General features: G+C 38.2%; 1 protein-coding gene across 16 annotated transcripts in view; it reads left to right on the top strand.

Annotated features, from left to right (window-relative positions):
- Positions 1–20,314, top strand: part of cacna1g (calcium voltage-gated channel subunit alpha1 G) — a 349,737-nt gene that overhangs the window by 254,700 nt on the left and 74,723 nt on the right. For all 16 annotated transcript variants that reach the window (XM_088599330.1, XM_088599329.1, XM_088599325.1 and 13 more), the window contains 3 exons: positions 5,051–5,174; positions 14,019–14,087; positions 16,313–16,497. In XM_088599330.1, coding sequence (XP_088455456.1) covers positions 5,051–5,174; positions 14,019–14,087; positions 16,313–16,497 — 378 coding nt within the window. The remainder of the gene's footprint in view (positions 1–5,050; positions 5,175–14,018; positions 14,088–16,312; positions 16,498–20,314) is intronic.

The following is a 20,314-nucleotide window of genomic DNA, read 5'->3' as shown; positions in this document are numbered from 1 at the left end:
TGCAGCAGGTGTCTGGTATGCTATAGATTATCTTTAGATCGATTTAGCCAGAAAGTGTCCAGCAGGAACAGAAAAGTGTCAAGTTACAGGACAGCACTTCTATGCACCAATACACGGATCAGTGGCATACAAGCCAGATGGTCAGGGCCACACAGAAGTACCTGAATCCCTGAATGGACCTCAGACAAACAAGGGCCACATGGGCACATGGACTGTTGATGTGTACTGGGCCTTGACTGCTATCATCCCAGGGCCAGAACAGCATGCTTTTTCACAGCCCGTACAGGCCATTCCAATGGCTCATTCTAGAACACGTTTTTGTATGTCTAACAACAGCTCAGAACTATACACACTGGCCCATCCTGAGCAAACAGCCAGCACCAACAAAAATGTCATTTAGTATAGAAAAAGGAGAAGTTAAATCATCTGCGTTCAGAAAAAAATGTGTTAAACAATATCTGTCTGAGGACAGATCAAACATTTGTCAGTCCCTGTGAAATGTAAAACTAACATGAAAGAAAGGGACGTCCATGCCTAAAGTTTCCACTCTCCATAGCAAGGCAAGGCCAGGACTTTCCAGGACAGTCTGTCAGAAATGTACAGCAGCTGCAGGATAGATCAACCCAGCTATCTATTATAACAGGGCAGCTGTAGTTGCAAGAGGTCATACAGTTAAGATATATAGAGTGCAACAGAAATGCTTAATTGGTTGACAAGGTTAACGATTATTAGCGAGATTGGCATAAATGTGTCCACATGGATTAAGAGCACACATTTGAAGTGCCAACAGAGTAATGTACTGTAGCTGCATGTGCAAACAGTGCATTACTTTTCCATTTTCTGCGGAGAAGGGTATATTCTACTACCAAGGATAGATGAGTGCAATGATTGGACCATTGAGAGAATCCCAGTCGCAGGTCAGCTAAAACACCACAAAAATAATCTGCATAGCTGCAAAACCGAGTCACTGATAAACAGTGCTTTCGTCGTAACTATGCCGATGATGAGTACAGTAGCTGCACAGCTACACAGTGTAAACTGGTGTCTGTCTGCCTTTGTCCTTGTGCGTCACACACTGACATAGCCAGTGCAGTCCATCCCAGGAAAAGCCCAGGATAACCCACTGCGTGTTCTAAATCAACTTTAGTGATGACACTACAATTACCAGCTGGTGCCACAGTGCCAAGCCACCAGATTAGTGAGAATGTGGATCATTTCCCTGTGGGACAGCTGAGGAAACAGCCAGTGCCCGCAGCAGGCGAGTTTCCCTTTCGTAGCTCTAACAATCCATTCCAGTTCTTGTGCTCACTGGCCTCACTTCAGGTTCACATCCAGATACTTTAAGCCTCCTTCTCTTCCATTGCAGTCCCACAGGGAGATCTGGCACGCCTATCTCCACTCCCCAATCAGCAGAGCACAACTTTTGTTTTCCCAGTTAATCTTCACAGATGACATGGTTTAAAAGTTTCACAACACTTCCCAGATACTGTATCTCTCTCTGCCCATAACGACTACAACATCATCAGCATAGTCAGAGGGAGGAATGCATGACAGTTAGGATATTTGTCCAGAAGCACATTCCAAAGCTGGTGCAGAACAGGTTCAATAGCCAAGGAATACAAAACCTTAAAAGGAAAAGTTAAACCACAATTGATCTTCATCACACTCTGAATGGTTCCATAAAATATGAGTTATCACTATAAAAGCAGGCAGAAGTCCCCACTGTCTTCCACAAATAGTGGTGCTCAAAATCATCCAAAGCTTTTCCCTGGTCTAACAAAATCAGGCCAGACTCAAGGCTAAACATCTTTCAGATGACCAAAACAACTGTAATCAGAAATACATTGTCAGAAATTGACATGCTGGGCACATAGTAAGATGGGTCTGGGTCGGTCAGTGTTCTACACTATTCCTTCTTTCCTGCAGTAACTTGCGTCAGTCCGTAGAAAAAGGCTGAAAGATATTGGCAACATCTTCGAGTTTACTAGCACAGAGTTCAAAGTAAAGCTCTACAGCACTCCAGCTAATCTCAGCAATCTATTCAGCTCCTTCTGAGTGCTCCTTATTGATCAGAAGCAGTGGATCAGTTTGCTCTATGTTTGTTTCCTGAACAACACCAGACCCATTCTTTGGCCAGAAAATTGAGAGCATTGAGCTCTGTGATGGTTTCACAAGGGCTCCCTGTTCCCTGGTGTCTATCAGGACAGCCAGTGATGACTTTATAGTTCATTAGACTATGTTCATTTTTACATTCACCATGTATATTTGAACAGCATGAATGTACATTAACCCCACATCCCACCATTTTCTTACATTTTTTAAATTCTCCTGCTAATCCCCTTCATCTGCCAGTAAAAATAGAAGAACTGCTAAAATATGAGTCATTCAATAAGAGCATTAAAATACTTTTGTTTTTCACTAAATGTTTAAAAACTCTACAAACAATTAGACAATGATAAGAAGTGTATTAAAAATGTATTATTCTTAACATGAACCCAATACGCTGTATTATCTCACATCTTGGTGAAACATCATCACATCATTGACAGTATATTTGTCAAATTAATCTGCTTGACAAAGCCTCACTCTATGTGATTTCTCTGGAATTTGTTGCTCATATCATTTTCAATAACAGCTTATAACGAAACTCCAATTCAGGTTCACATTGGCCCAGAACCTATCCCAGGAGGCAATGGTTCAAGGCAGGATACAGTACTGGATGGGATGCCAGGTCCACTTTTTACAGAAGCCAATTATCCTACCAGCATGTCTTTGGACAGTGGGCAGAAACAGGAGCTCCCAGACGAAACCCATGCAAACAAAGTCTCCCCACAGATACCCCAGGAATTGAACCCCAGCATTATGAACCAGAAATGCTAACCAGTTCACCACCATGCTGCCCTTGAAATTTGTCATTAATGGTGAACAAATAATAACACCCCCCAAAACGCATCCCGTTTGACAGCTGTCCAAAGTTTTATCTAAATTAATATGAAACTCTTCCAATCCTTCTGCCAAGCATTGTTCAATGTGCAGAGAATCTGTTGCAGGAAGACAACACGCAAATTCTTCTGTAATTAAGCTGTTACCAGTGCATCCCCATTTTAAGTAATAGAAAGATTCCCTACTTTAAATTGTTTCATCAGAGAAAAAAAGTCAGTTGATAGTATGCACAAACAGAAAAAAAAATAGTTCAACGTTTAAAATTCTGATTCACAGAGACAACGTTTAAACTTACTGAACATATTCTTTAACCTCCACTGGTGGCATTTCCCTTCAGATCTTTCCTTGTCCACCTTTTCTTTGCTTCTTTAAACCTGTCATCGGTCTTGGTCTAACTTTAATCTTTATCCACTCCTACCATAACCTGCAAAGAGCTCTCACACTTCCTCTGATGTAGTCTGTTTGCTCTCAGAGCTACTACGTCCTGCAGTCAGTCTCTGCTGGGGCAGCACCACTGCCTCCAGCCTGTGGATTGTACTTGTCACCTTCACTCTTTCCCCAGGTACTGGGCCATATTTATTTGTCTTTGCACTCCTTTTCTTCCTGAAGGAAATGCTGCTGCCAGGCATTTTCCAATCACGTGCCCTTCTCACTACCACTTTGGAATTACTTCAATGATTAAGATGGAGTGAAAGTAATCTAATCATTTAGATGCAACATTAAAATCTTCATTTAAGTCATTAAGAATCTTATACATCATGTTTTCTCCCAAAAGACACTGCATGTCTTAACTGAGGATTTTTACATCTCAGTGGGATTCTCTCGATGTTGTGCTGTAATTGTCTAACTCAATCTCCATTGTTCCAGTCTCCATCTTGTTCCAAATGATGAGGCTGCCAAATTATCCCCATTTCATGAGAGTATTTACGAGCGCAGTTTTTGCCAGAAAAAGAAAACAGTGGCTGTTTCAAGTAACCAACTTCCATCTCTTATCCTGCTGCCCAGTTCTTAATGGGAATTTCTCCAGGGATACCTTCATGTCACGGTGACAGTAAAATTGTTTCAAGTGAAGCTTCAGGGCATCAGCAGTCCCCGAAATGAACATAACAGTCACTTGTGCACAAAAAAACCCCATAGATTATCAATTTGAAATAAACCTAGAAATAATGTACTGTATATGAAAATTATTGCAAAAAAGGGAAGACATATCTACAATAGATGTCTCTCATTCACTCAAGAGACCATTTCCACCATCTATGGTCACCAACTTCAATTATTGTATGTTTTTTCCAAGCAGTAATTCCTCACCTGCCAGGTGGGCAAAGGAGGCCCTTTCATTGATGAGTAAGGGAAACATGACGGGGTGGTATGTCCTAATTTCTGCAAAAGGACTCCTGAATGGCTCTCACTCTCATTAACATTCTCACATTCATTCTTACACCAAATAGCTGTAAGCAGGAAAGACATCAAGCCCAGGCAGAAACAAAATCCAACTATTTTAATAAAATGTCAGAGACAAAATAGAAACTTTTCAGTTTAAATAAAAAGCATTACATTCAGTACAGCAGATCATCACTACTGTCAAGCACGGTGGTAGCATTATGATACTATGGAGTTGGTTCTCATTAAAGCCTTACATAAAAACCTGTTTCTGTCTGTTACACATGTAAAACTGGAATGAAAATTCACATTTTAGCAAGACAATGATCCAAAGCATAAGCCCATGGTTTAAGAAGAAGAAAGTCAATGTCCTTGAGGGGCCTAGTCAAAGTCCTGAGTTGATTTGAAAATAAAAATATAGAATGACTTGAAAATTGAGATTCAAGTCAGAAAATTTGATAGAGCATGAGCAAGTTCGGTAGAGAATTTGATAGAGCATGAACAAGAATAATGGTAGAGATTTATTCAAACAGACTTGCAGCTGTAATCGCTGCCAAAGGTTTTTCCACCAAGTATTGACCCAGGGATGTTAATATTTATGCAACCAACATATTTTAGGGACATCATAGGGCCACAGTTATGTCATTTTTGCATATGCAAAGGCAATTGTGGTGTGTCTCTGAGCTGCCAAGTGACTGTCGGTATGTCTGCTCTTTCTACTATACAGGTTTCGGATGACGTGCCATAAGATTATCACACACAAGATGTTTGATCACATCGTCTTGGTAATCATCTTCCTGAATTGCATCACCATCGCCATGGAGAGGCCCAAGATCGACCCCCATAGTGCGGTAGGAGAGGCCTTTTCATCCTGAGAATTCTGTGCATTCTTTGAGCATTCCTGGTTTGCTGTGCCCTCACTCATTTTTTATAAATGGAAGAGGTAAAAATGTTGCTAAAAACAAACTTGCATTTTATTTGGAATTTAGTCCTGGCTGGGAGATTAGGTACTCTTTCTACAGGGAAACTCAGCAGATTCAGTTTGTGTTCTATAATCTGTGCATTACCTGAATTTGATCAAGTTGATTACATACACAAAGTTGGGGCAACACTAAATCCTTAGCGGAATTTAAAAAATAATAATTCTTTCAAAATCCCAAATTGAATCCAATTTCTGTGCTTGATTTGTTGATTTTGGAGAGGCACAGTATGCTGGATCAGCCTTCTCTCTTGCAGTTAGCTCTCGCCGCCCTGAAAGAAATCTTATATATTGTTTCAGGTATACAAGTACTAATCATTGTTACTGAGGCTTTATATTCTAACTGAAGGAACACATTTTCACCAGCATTTACCTGTTATCTCATTCCTTGCTACAGTAAGTGCTGCACTGTCATTATACTGTAGATTGCTTTTATTGACATCTTGTACTTCTTCATGTTGCAGGTAGAAATGACTCATTACAAGACAAATGGTTTGATTCAATAGTATGGACGTTACAGCTCACAGATTGTCTAATTCCCTACTTCTTAAATTAATTATATTCATAATTGTGATAAAAGTGCACAAAAACAATGAAAAATAGATAATATTTCTGTATGCTTTTGTAAGCATTAAATCCCTGTTTAACCTTGGGTGCAAGTACAATAGTAGGAAATCAAAATCCGTGCAATGTTTTTTCCAAGCAGCAATTCCTCACCTGCCAGGTGGGTAAGGAAGCTCTTTCATTGATGAGTAAAGGAAGCATGACGGGGTGGTATGTCCTAATTTCTGCAAACGGGGTCCTGAATGGTTCTCACTCTCATTAGCATTCTCACATTCATTCTTACACCAAATAGCTGTAAGCAGGAAAGACAACAAGCCCAGGCAGAAACAAAATCCAATAATCATGCCTAATGTCATTACTACTCATAATATATCATGTGGAATTGACATGGTAGGGACATGCAGGAGGCAAGGCAGTTTGGTGTGTGGCTGTATTTATGTGAAGGGGAGTGGGATGTGTTGTCATTTACATGATTTTCAAAACATTAAGCGGATCTCCTCCTGCTTTGCCATGTTGTAAGTATAACATATTTCCAGGCCTGTATAGTAATTGTTTTGTATCATATGAACCATTTGATCATTTGAATTATGTTTTTATTAGTATTTGTAGTTTAAAATAATAGTGCTAGGTTATATGGTTTGGCAACACTGGGTTATTCAGAACAAGTAGGATTTTTAAAAAATCTTATTTTCTAAAATCAGTCATAGTACTGATCTCAAATTCAGATGCACGAAATTCTGTCCAAGAATTACACTTGTTCAGGATATGTTAATCACTTGTTTTGCCTGCTGTATAGTATTATTAAAAAAAAACATTAAAGGTTTGAAAACATCTAAAATAGCTTGGCTGATTGAAACCAATTTGGTAGACAGGTGCAGTACATGTATGATGTGCAGTACATGATGATGTGTCTGTGTTGGAACTGGCCTTCTTTCTATGATGTTTACCACCAAGTTGGCACTGTTTATCTCTGTAGAGCAGTGTAGTGGGTTCTCTTGTGCTTAATGCTCACTGTGCTTCACTGATGGATGAAGTAGAGCACCCCTATCTGTAAAACGCAGTGAGATCCTTTTGGATGAGAAATTAATTTAAATCCGTTATTTTTATAAAAAGTATTATAAAATTGTTTCTGTTTAAAACAATAATCCTGAGTTTGGTATTGCCTTGTTTTGTATAATGTTATATATTTTTGGTCATGTATCTTGACTCCATCAGGAATGTACTATAAGAAAGGTGTCTGAGCTGTCAGAATACATGGTTTTAATGTTCCAGTTTACTCTTACAAATTAATGTTATTTTCTCAAATAAGAAGAACTGGATCAGCAAAGATATTATAGCTCTAGAAGTGCATTATTTTATGGCATGTTCAAAGACATTGATAAAATCTTAAACTGATTCTGATTTTATTTTCTTACATCCAAGCAACTCTATAGTGAAAAATGCAAATTGCTTTGTGGTGTTCCTGAAACATCCTGTCACATGGCAGTTAGGTTTGGAGTTGGGCTTTTCTTGTTAAAAATATCTGGGAAAACCCCTGTAAAACAATCAGGATTTAACTACAGCTTACACTGCCATACAACAAGATGAGGCATCTGTAGTACATCAATGAGTAAGCAGTGCTGGTAAAACAAAACAGCATTAAATACTTAAAAGTCTCACTAAGAACACCGGCATAGTTGTTGGGCCCATTTATTTACAAAGCTCATTTCAAATTAAATTAAATTGACACCAAAGAGACTTTGGCTACGGTATCCAAATCTTGTAAGTAGACTGAGGTTTTGTAAAGTGTAGATTTTAGTTCTAAAAGATCGGTGTATGTGTCTCTGGCTGGCAAGTAATGAGCCACTTAACTCAGGCAGTGTCATTCATATTTTATGAACAACTCATCTAGATGTTAACAAATTGCTGTTTGGAGACCACGCCAAAGTCCTTTGTGTGATCTTGCACAAAGTTCATTCGATTTTCCTTACCACCTCATGAGAAATTTATGAAGAAACCCAAAAGGGGAGCATTGCACTGGGATAAATAGGCAAGGATTCCTGCATTAAGAGTTCCTTATAAAAGCAAACCACATGAGATAAATGTCTGTCTGATATGAAATGACAAATGTATGATGTGTAAACATCTCACTGAAAGTCTGTGCTCAAAACCTGGTTATATGTGAGCTTGGCTATTCGCCATGGTTCTCCACACTGTACCCTCACAAATGTCAAGATTTTGTCAGCTTTCTCTGGACATGTTGTCTTGATCATGGGTCTTTCATGTTTATTTAATCTTTCTGGTCACAACAGCTGGACCATTTATAGTAGGTTCATTGCCTACTGTGAAAAAGCAGTTTTGGACCTGATGTGTTTATTTCTAAAATGGATTTTGGTAATCAAAACTTTCATCAAAAAAAAAATGGAAGCCTGGCTTCAAGATTGGAGAGTTTGCTAACACTTGTGTCCATTCTATTTTGGACACCTAAGCTGTCTGCCAGTTATAGATAGATAATACTTTATTAATCCCGTAGGGAAATTGATGATACAACACCAACAATAAAACACAAAAGAAAACGCTGCCGTAACACAATTACAAATCAAACTGCCATGTCCCTTTGGTTCACGAACCTTTCTCGGTCTCCTTTAGAGACTTGCTTTCCGCATTTGTATGCATCTGCATTTGCATTTTCTGCCTTTCTTTTTTCCCTCTCAATCTCATTCTCTCTCAGCAGTTGTTCTTCCTCCATCCAAAAGGATATGACCACATATCCTCCATAACAGTGGTATCTCGAGAGAATTCATTGCTCTTTAATGGGAGTCCCATGGAGATTTTTCCTACACATAGAGAATATACGGACCAAGGATATTATTGCCTTTTATGTAGTCAAAATTATGATGGCAGCCTAGTTTTTCTGGGCAATATTTTACAGTCTAACTGGATTTTTCAGCATGGTAACTGGGTATGGGCTGTGTTGTTAGGTGATTTGACACCTTCCACTGTGTATAACAATTGCAGCTAATGAACAGTAACCTTTATGCTCATAGATCCCTTAGGTTTTACTGACTGGAGTGCACAAAATCCTGATTATCTCCCAAAACGGTACCTCTGACTATGCTAGCATTCCATTGCTTGTATCCCTTAAACTACCTTACATTACTCAGCGCTCACCATGTCAAATGTCCTTTCAGTTTTTTTTTAGTAGTTCGCCTTCGCTATTACATTTTGGACCCTCTCCAGGATCCTAGCCTTCTTCTTGGATCCCTTCCCTAGAAGACTGAGCAAACTCATTGCCCATTCTGATTCACCCTGGTATCTTCTACCACACAGTTCATTTGACACATCATAGCTTCCTGTGTTTTCGGTCTTCTACACCAAGAACCTTACTCCTTGAGCTCAGCTCTCTTTCTTTCATTCTCATTGCTAGGCATACATAGAGTTTTCATTTTGACTTGCGATGTTATGTGCTGCCGAGTTCTCTTTCTCTTCACTTTTCCACTCATGGCTGGCTAGGGAAACTTTTCTATACCAAACCCGGGCATTCTTGACACAGTAGCAGACTGTTGTCTGTCCCCTCCACTCTCACATTTATCACACATCCTCAGCAGCCCCTCTGTCTAAAGCTCTTACAGGGAGTTATACTGTGCATTGAGCCTGGCAAACCCATACAACCCACCTGTCCAGGATCTGTATTTGCTCAGAATACAGCTCAGTGCTGTATTCACCATACTGTACCTTGCTCAAGCTAACTCATAATCTTCTGAGTCCCACAGACATCCAGCTAAAGCCTAAACTCCAATATAATATTTTTTTCTAGCTGCCTGAATTCTCAGAGGTGTAGCTAATTCCATAGAGATCCTATCCTGACTGTTGTTTTCCCACCTGTGGAATTATGTTCCCTCAAAGTGCTTCTGACATGTATCTATTATCAGTGATTTCCAAATACCGGATCATTCACAACCCATAATAACTGTAACCCACAATAGTGCCTTTTCTTGTTTGCATGGTCTTTGTGACTGTATCACAATATTGTGCTCCTGAGAGGGCTAGAACAGAGTGAAAATGAAGGGCGTCTCAAGGCTGCCTGGGGGAGGTAAAAAAAAGTAAACAGGGCTAAGAGGAACACCACCATACATATTATCAAGCATCACTCTAAACTGTTGCAGGAAAGCTGATAGCTTGATTAGTGAAGTGGTAGGAGCAGCAGGGGCCCCCTGCAGGGCAGAGAGAGAGTGGCAGTGCTTAACTCTGACCTGAATTCTGCCACATTTCCCAGAGGAGCTCTGGCAATACTGAACTGTAGATAAAAGTGTGTAGCCTGTATTTGCTTGGGCATTATTTGGGTGTTTAATAGCTGTTCCTCAGAATGGGAATGTTTACAGTTGAATGTGTGAGATTAAAAAAAACATAACTAACAAGAAATAATCAGTACTTACTGTAGGAAGTACAGTATTCTTGATTTCTTGAAACGATAAAGTACATTGAAGAAGACATAAGCATTTGCGACTTACAGCAGCTCTGAAACTCAGTTTAGCAGTTGATTGTGCATCATGCATACTGTACATGAGAAGATTGGTACAAATAACCAGACACTAATGATTCAGCATTTTCTGTGGCTATAATGTATTATCATAAGTAGTAGTTACAGTCTTAGTATTACAAGTAGTAAAAGTGTTTAGTATTACAAGTAGTAAAAGTGTTGTTTACACTGATGTTTTATATATAGATATATAATGAATTCATCTTAAAATCTCAACATTGTTAATCGGAAAGCATTACTGTTTAGCAGTGTTCTTATCCTTTCCCCTAGGTTTTGGTAAGCATTTCATGTTATAATATAAGTATTAATATCGGCTTGGCTATCTATCAAGCTTGCCCAGTCTTCTTTTTATTATTCAATACTATTGCTTTTAATAGTTTTATTTATCTTTTACATTACATTTTATTTATTAACACTTAAAAACAATTCATAACACACACAATATATAAGTAAAAAAAATAATCATGCAAATATTATATCATCATAATCTCCTTGGAATTCTATTGAATACAAACCAAAGCATTGGAGCTTCACACATTGAAAAAAAACTGTTGCTTCTTGCTAGGCTGTTCCAGCTTCCAGCAGAGTGGTTTTCTGTAATGTAGCACTTACAGGAGCTCGCGTGTGGTGTAAAGCCATATGAAGACAGAATCATTTTCTGGAAAAGAACTGCTTTTAATTTGGATGGCCAAGTACTATATCTCATTTCTCTATCACACAGTGGACACAGTAGGTTGGGAAGAACACACTCTCACCTAGACTCCCAAAAGAGTAGTTTCCCAAGTTCCTTCCCTATCCTTGCACTGCTCAGGTTAAGTGTGAGGCACCACCACCAGATTGACACTGTACTATACATGCTGAGAAGTAACAGCACAGGCAATCAAACAAGGGCACATAAGCATTGAATAGCTATTAAAGTCAATGGAGCAGGGAAGCCCAAGCTGCAATTAGTGGAGTACCACAGGGATCAATATGAAGACCAGACTGTACAAGTGGTAACTAAGGGAAAGTGCATTTAAAACTGAGAACACAAAGCACTTCTTTAACCAAAGGGTTCTGATGTCTGGAACAAGCTACCCAGCCGTATTGTTGGAGACATACCCTGGCTTCTTTCATTAATTGACTGTATGAAATCCTTGGATCAATCAAATGTTCTTATGACCACTGCTCATTCCAAAACATGAATTCAGAACAAACAGTAATCTAGATTTTGGAGTCATTAGTAAATGCCATGTTCTGAATTTATGCCCAAAATGGATATTTAGCAAACATATATTGTTTAAATTAAATCCATGCCTTGGTAAATACCTGTCAGATTGCATATTATGAAGAAAAGTACTGTACAAAGTGTTGTATACAGTATTGCTTATAAAAATATACATTGTAAATATAAAATGAAAAACACTGAGCTTAAACAGGCTACTTGAGAGGTTGACTTAAACTTTATGCTGTCACATCAATTTTGGATTCTAGTCAATGTGTAGAAGTAAAAGAAAAGAAGAAAAATATTTGTATATATCATTAAAAACATCATTTTAAATTAGGGGATGTTACGCTAAAGTTGCACAAAGCCCTACTGAGACTTATTTAGTTTATTGCGTACAGTTTTGATCACCATTTACTGTAACATTGCTACAATACAGTACAGTATGTCCAGAAATGATCAACCAGGTATATTCACAGGCTAAAGGAACTCAATCTTTTAAGTCTTAGACGAATGAACACAAATTGAAACACACAGCATTTAAAAAGAAAAACAGTGTGCTCAAAGGGCTTTGGGCTTCTTGATCAAGCTCCCCTGCTATGGTGTTGAAGCCAGGTCTTTCAGGAAATAGCAAGATCAGTTAAGCAAGAAATGAACTAAATCAACTGAAAAAACTCCTCTTGCTTGTAAGTATTCTTATTTTACATGTGTTCCCCAGATATACCAACAGTGCCTGCGGTGATCTGCTACCCATTCTCCACTGTTTAGTCGTTCTATAAGATCTGGTGGTCAGACTTAGGGCTCTAGTGGGGAAGGTTAAATGGAACATACTGGGCTCTAGGACTCACTCCAATTGAGAATTACTTCAGCTTCTTAAACAGCATTTTTGAAATACTAGATTTTGCATTTTATCTTTGGATTGTATAACAATTGCTTGTTTATTTCTCCACCAGCTAATTAAATTATTTACAGAAGTTTAAAGAAACCACATGACCTTGCTTGGTATTCATTGGCCAGCAGGGGTATTTTCTGTTTTACTGCCTTTACTCGAGTTGTTGTCAGGACCAACTAACATTTGAATTACAGTATTATTAAAATGTTATTTAACTAGTAAAATCTGCTAATCTTGATTTTAAAATTGCAGAACAACATTAGAGATCATGTTGTGCTTTCTAGCATTGTGAAAGGAGCAGAGCAAATTAATCTTAAAATTCCCACAAATCATAGTAACAACTTGCTCTTAAAAGACCGCAGTATGCCTTTTAATGTGTTCCTTGTAACATATCTACATGATGTCATCAGTAAATATAACAATGTGCTTTCTTCCTGCCTTTTTTTAATGTTGTAGTTTACTGTCAGATAAGTGATTTTAATCATTTTGAAGCAATATAAGATTAATTTATTAATGAGGAAAAGCAAAATGTTCCTATGTGTCAATAATGTTTCTTCAATCTCTTCCTTTAAAAAACCTCTGCTGTTAGCTCTACTCATATGTATTTGAAAACAAAAGACCAAGAAAGACCTATTGCATAGAATGTAATTTTATTAAGACTTATCAGTCGTCGGTAGGATGAGCATTTCTCAATCTGGATAAGAAAAGGCTAACTCTAGTGTTTCTTTTCTCATTCTAATATACTTTTGAAGGCCTGGGTGGACTGGAGCAGCCCTTACCTCACTTAATGTACCACAGCGTACAGTGTCTGCAATAAGGAATTATTAAACCCATAGCTTTCTGGATATAGAGCACTGTAGATCCAAAGGCTAATTCACTAAGCTAAAGCCACTTCCTAATTTAAAAAAAGGACTGAGGCTAAAGTTCAGATTCACTTACATACTAAACTGGCCTCATCCCATTTGCCACCTATCTCTGGTTTTCTTTTATCTTGTTTTTTAGTTAAATATTCTTTGTTATTACTGTATATTGATTATGTAAGAAAGGGATTCAGGGGCCATTCCAGAACTTTCGTTGAGGAGGGTGCAGTAGCTGGGAAGAAAGGTGGGATGGAGGTCACATGCCCTTGTCTACAGTATGTGGAGCAGGGGTTGCACTCATTGACAGTTTTCATGCTAAATTGTCATTTTCAGAACAGATATGACAGACAGGACGGTGCAGTGCCATTCTCCCGTTCTTTTAGGAAACGCATGATATGACATGATAGATATGTGGTCATTCAACTATTTTTTGTTAGTTGTTCAATCGGGTTTGTCTGAAGGGCCTGTTCAGATCATGAAGAACATGAGAGGGCACGCATGTTCATGTTTTTTACATGCCTGTTCCCTCTAGGGCCCAGACATAGTGACTGCACTTTGAGTCACTCACAGTGGAGTGTATGGGAGGCTCATGTGATCCAGCCTGGCTAACCTGAATAAGTTCTGATCCTTACACTGACTCACCCTTCACTTCCCCTCTCATCTCCCTCTTTCCACAGGAGCGGATATTCCTGACGCTGTCCAACTACATTTTCACTGTGATCTTCCTAGCGGAGATGACCGTAAAGGTAGGTGACAAGGATGACATTTGGAACAGTGGGACTACTGTATCGAAGTGACATCGGATAAACAAATATGCAGAGCTCGAAAAACTCTGCTGGCCTTTCTTGTTTTTTAACCCTTAGGAGATATTGGATTGAATAAAACATTTATATTGTTAAAGCCATTTCTTTATCTTCCTCCTATTCCCCATAATGTATTTGAGCCCTGGAGAAACTGAACATTTGACATAACATTCTTCTGCATTTGGAAGGCCACAGCAGGAAGGGGCATCTCACACTATTGTGCTTTTTCCATCCTTCACATTTTGTGAAGCTCTCTTTGAAATGTGAATCTAGTGTCGCAGGGGGAGAGCGCTTGTACCTCCATTTAAATTTAATGTTGTAATTATAGCTTTTCCTTATTGTAGTTTTTGAAAAAATAAATAATTTCTAACAATAGAAACCAAAACTTGCTATAAATACAGGTACATAACACATCTAGTTTGGATGGCTTCTTTTAATTTTTCCTTTCTTTCAAAAAACATTTTGTCCTAGAACATTTTTATTGAGTTATTTTGTCCTATTTTCTACACATTAATAGCTCTGTTAATAGCTTCCATATATCAGATTACACTGACTTTGTAGTAGGAAAATTGAATTTCAGTACAATTACCATTAATAAACTTTACAACTAAACTATTTCGAACAAAGCATCTTTTAAATCTCTCTTTTTTTTAGAAATTCGACTCTGTTACTTAAATAGTGTTTAGTCAAATCACCATTTAAAGCCTTACGAATATAAATCAAACGTAGAGTCACGTAAGACACAGCAGTGAGTTAAGAATAATGTGGATATTTTGAAGATGAAGGGTTTGAAGGTTAGAATTCACGAACACAAACAGCTGCAGTCTAATAAATAAAGAAAAAAAATAGTTTTAAATGCTACCAAAATTTCACACGTGAGTTCACTGTCACTTGAATAACCTTGACCCAATCCTTACTGAAACAGGGACTGTTGGTAATTCATAATGAAATGGTTTAAAACATAGATAGCTTTTGTATCTATTATCTAGATTTGAACTTGAACTTGAACTTTATTGCCATATGTAACCAGTACATGTACTGGTACAATGAAATTCTTACTTACAGAAAGTCTCTTGATTGTTAAAAAAAGTGTAAAACACAAAGTGCAGACAGTGCATCAAGACAATATACAAACAGTAGACAATGTATAAGTAAACAGGCAAACAGTTCGAATATAAACAATGCAGACATGTAAACAATGACTGCACTTGTGCAATAAATACAATTATAATGAGATAGATGGTGTAGGTGTGGTCCGATGGACATGGCCAAATGTGTTCGCTAATCGCATTGCTTGTGGGTAGAAGCTATTGAAGAATCTAGTGGTAAGTGTCCGTATGCTCTTGTATCTCTTGCCTGAGGGCAGTGGGGTAAAGCTCATGCCCGGGGTGGTGACTGTCCTCTGTGATGGCCAGAATTCTACCACGGCAGCGGTCCTCATAGAGCTGTTTAATCTCTGTGAGACCACAAGAGTCTACTTCTGAAAAGGCTCAATCCTCTAAAGTACAATGTGAAGGAGCCTAGAGCCGGCCAAAAAAAAGTGAGTGAACTAGAAAGTGTGGGAATAGTCATTCTTGAAGGTACACAGGAGACAGACCATGTAGTTCCTGATAGCAAGTCAGTCCCATAAGAAAATGGATGCCAGTGCAGGTTTTTCAGCACAGGAGAAATATGTTTGGATTTTTTTATTCAAGCAGCACAGCTCTGTACCTACTGTAGTTTTTATTAAATATAATTTATGCAGAGCTAAATAAGTCAGAATAGAGGGTGTCAAACTGAAATTCTGAAAGCACTGTTCAAGAGTAGCATAAGAATTTGCAAGGCTATTGGTTAAATGTGATATGTTCTGCTAAGTGATAAGTGTTGATCTTATTCTAAAAAAATGAAGGAACCTGTTACATAAGTCGAGGGAGTTCTAATTGGGTTTAGAAGCTGGTTTACTGTTTTAAAGATTTCATATTTATTCTTATTCACCCCTTTCTGGGTACATAAAGCAATATCTGTACTTGTATATCTTTGTTGGTTCCTAAAAATTAATCTCCAAAACCATATCAACAAAATAAGGAATCATTGAAACATGAACATTGACATGACATGAAGACACAAAGATATTTTTACGTGCTGTATAATTGCTATACTGTAAGAGAACTGTGTTTTGGTCCTTTCAGGTCGTGGCTCTGGGATGGTGCTTTGGGGAGAAGACTTATCTGAAGAGCAGCTGGAATATCTTGGATGGACTGCTAGTCCTCATCTCTGTCATTGACATACTGGTCTCCATGATCTCCAACAGCGGCACCAAAATCCTGGGCATGTTGAGGGTCCTGAGGCTCCTCCGAACACTGCGCCCGCTGAGGTACAGCGAGAGTAGAGTGTCAGGGTGAAGGGTGAATGTACACACTCATTCAGGTACAGCAGGGTACACTGCGCCCGCTGAGGTACAGCCAGAGTAGAGTGTCAGGGTGAAGGGTAGGTGTACACACTCATTCAGGTACAGTGTCAGGGTGAAGGGTGAGTGTATACATTCATTCAGGTACAGTGTCAGGGTGAAGGGTGAGTGTACACACTCATTCAGGTACAGCCAGGGTACAGTGTGAGGGTGAAGGGTGAGTGTACACACTCATTCAGGTACAGCCAGGGTACAGTGTGAGGGTTAAGGGTGAGTGTACACACTCATTCAAGTACAGCCAGTGTACAGTGTGAGGGTGAAGGGTGAGTGTACACACTCATTCAGGTACAGCCAGGGTACAGTGTGAGGGTGAAGGGTGAGTGTACACACTCATTCAGGTACAGCCAAGGAAGACTGTCAGGGTGAAGGGTGAGTTTCCACTTTGTAATAACTGCAGCTTATTTTTTTATTTAAAATGTTAATAATTTGTCATTTTTGTTTTTATCAGCATGATCAAGATAATAGGCAATATCACTGGGATACTTAATGAAATTATGGATATTTATGTCCTCTTCATTGTTTATCATTGTGTTTATCATTGTGTAATATCATTAATGACCTAATTTTCTGCTATAAAAGTTTTCTGTCATGAAGTTCCTCTCTAGCAACAAATTAGGAATTCTAGATTAAAAAATGATGATGGTTTCTACTGTTAGAAATAACTGTCAAGAGAATAAAGCAATGGGTATATACGGTACCTCTAATACAGCTTCAGTCTTACTACATCAAATGACTGCTGGTCCCTGAGCTAGCTACTGTACTCCACTTATTTTAAATTGCTTGTTTCTGCAGCTTATTCACAAAAAAGCAAAAACATCATAAAGGAGTAACAAATAATCTGAAGTTTTGTTTCTTAAAAATGTTCCAGAGCAAGCAAAATAAATTGCACTCTATGCAGTTTTTTTAGTCTTGTGTCTGGTAAGGTTATAAGATTTTTGTGTGTATGTACGGTTTGTTTTGTCGTAAATGTGCTCATTTATAGTTATAATGAACTTTGAAGTATCTGACATATCTTGTACAGTACAGTATGTGGCTTTTAACCAGTATCCACAATTGATGTGGTCTATAGCAGCTGGACCATACTTGCTGTTAGTGCCTGGTGTAGTGAACAGGTTTTCAGGTTGCTGGTGTGCCGCTGGTTTTTAATAGTTTCTGTTGAGAGATGAACCTCTGTGGCCTTTTACAGATGTTGCTGTAGATACATTTAATTTCGCTTTCTGTCATGTAGGATCCAAATACACCAATTAGTTCAGGGTCCAGTTCTGATGTCACTTCGTGCAACTTACACATTAATTGCAGTATAAATTCATGACACTTCTAGTTCCCTGAAACAGGGACAACAGGTAGTTAACGACTACCTGAAATATTTAGTTCTTTATTTGTGTGATGAATGGCTTGCTGCCTTTCATCTTTCATTGCAAGTTGCCACAGCAAAATGACTGCATACCAGTATATACAGTAGGAATTCTAATTAAGGAATGAAGATGTAATCAGTTTAACAGTTGGCTAAAACTGAACTTGTGAAAGCATTTTATCTCACTATACTGTATATCTCACTACATGAATTCAATTTCCTACATCCGCTCCTCTGATATACAGTAGTATGGTTTTCCAGAACACCCATTCTCACACTAAACTTGTCTTTGCTAACATTTGGTTGTATTTCTGTAGCTACACCTATCTGCTGACACGCACATCCTGAGTGGATGCTGGTCAAACTCCAAGGATCTATGGTTGTTTTAGTTCTTACATCTTCTCAAATCTCAAAATGGCTGACTCAGCCTCACATAGATGTCAGTGCTTGTTGCCTTTTCTTAGTTTTAGTTTTAATGTTTCTCTTTTGCTGGCAAGCTGGTGAGAGAAATTTAAATATTAATCATACTCTGAGCAGGAAATGAAATATTAATTTCTCCTGTGTCCCCCTACAAAATATAAGATCCAATTTTCATCTCAGGCTCCCCTGATTTTCCTGACCTCTGACCAGCAGGAGTACCTGTATATACTGTCACTTGTATTTAAAGAGACAAAAGGAGACAAAAAATAATTTCTGTAAATTCCACAGTGCTTTTTAAGTCTTGCACTGTCTTACACTTGTCTCCTTCAGTGTCATACTAGTAATTAGTAATTGGGGAATATCACTTGAATTTTAACTTTCTTTCTTTTTGATGAAGATGTAGATTATCTGAAAAGTTGGAGAAACTAAAATCAAGTTGAATAAATTATTATTAATATTATGGGGATGGTTCACACCAACAGGAACTGGAAAGTCTATCACATTAAAGGAAATGTGATAAACGTGCAAAGTTCAGGCAAATCCTAGAGAAAAACCTGCTTGACTCAGTCAGGAATCACATCTAAATCTAGATTGACAAACACTGCAGCACGAAACCAAAGCCATGTGGCAGTGTTTGCGCAAGAGTGGGCCAGTTGCACTTCTAATCCAGTAGAATATTAATAGTGAAACCCAAGGATTGCTCTTCATCGGTGACCCCCCAACAACACGTAAGAACAAGAAAATTATATCGTCCCACTGTAGAGAAACCTATTCAAAAATAATACATGTACCAAGTACCACCAATTACTGACAGAGGGCTGAATACTTGATATGGAATACTGAAATCTGTATTCAAAATTTTGCTGACATTCAGCCTCCTTCACATACAGTATACAGTAATAGTGTTTAGTTTGATCATTACTGAATAAAAAATTGAATACATTTTTTTTTAAATAAAAAACTGTTTGAATAATGGTTATATAGTGTGACGTGGGTGTGGTCTTATGTACAGTATAGTAAGATACAGTATAAAGATTTTTTAAATATATCGTGATCCGACCAATGCAAGTCTGATCGGTCTGATGTGGTTTTTAATGGCCAGCTGGAGTTTCACACTCTTATTTTTTCACCTTTTTTCTCCCACCTGCTGCTGTTCTGCATACTGTACATCTTCCTGTTTACAGGCAAGGCAACACGAAAACCAGCCAAAGCTGCTACTCTCTTTGAATCTCTGAATACATTTGCAGGGTACTTATATCTCCAATGTTTAACTTGCATTTATATTGGTTTAGTTCAAATCCTAATTTAACTATAAGAAATATTTTGCCAGAAGATTAGTAATTCTTCCTAGCTCTATGTAATGGAAATATTCCAACACACACTGGGTTTACTGGATTAGTTTTGATTTACAGTAATCTGTGCTTTAGTCTTTGGATCAAGTCATAGTTTCTTAACCATTTTCAACTGAGTCATTTGACTGCGTTGACATCTGTAGAACCTGGAATTGTATCTCTGCAATGAAGAAACCATGAGCAGCAGGGGTATCAATTATATGTCTGTGTCAACAGCTAACTGAATGTACGCCTGGAATTCAGTAACTAATCACACGAAGCAGTCTTCTGGGATCCTTAAAAAATGGCATGATGATATTCTGGGCCAAAGACACACAAGTATTTCTAGCATTTTATTCTTTTGTGCTTTTGTTCTTGTTTTTTTTTTTTAATTTAGAAACATCAATTAGTTTCCTATACCTACTTGATTTAGAATAGCCAATTGTGAGTTTTTCACATCCCCACCAATCCCCATAACTACGCACAAGGGAGAATGAGTAAGTGTAGGCCGACTCCTTCAGCCCACGTGCCTTTGAGCCATTTGTCTTTTAAAATAGGTCTAGACCACGTAGTCTTGTACCGGAGGTTCAATGTTGATTGGAGAAGTGCTTCCCTCATG

This window comes from Lepisosteus platostomus, chromosome 11, assembly GCF_059453375.1.
Source record: "Lepisosteus platostomus isolate fLepPlt1 chromosome 11, fLepPlt1.hap1, whole genome shotgun sequence".
Classification (NCBI taxonomy): Eukaryota; Metazoa; Chordata; class Actinopteri; order Semionotiformes; family Lepisosteidae; genus Lepisosteus; species Lepisosteus platostomus.
The sequence above is the reverse complement of the archived record's forward strand: the minus strand, read 5'-3'. Positions and strand labels throughout refer to the sequence as shown.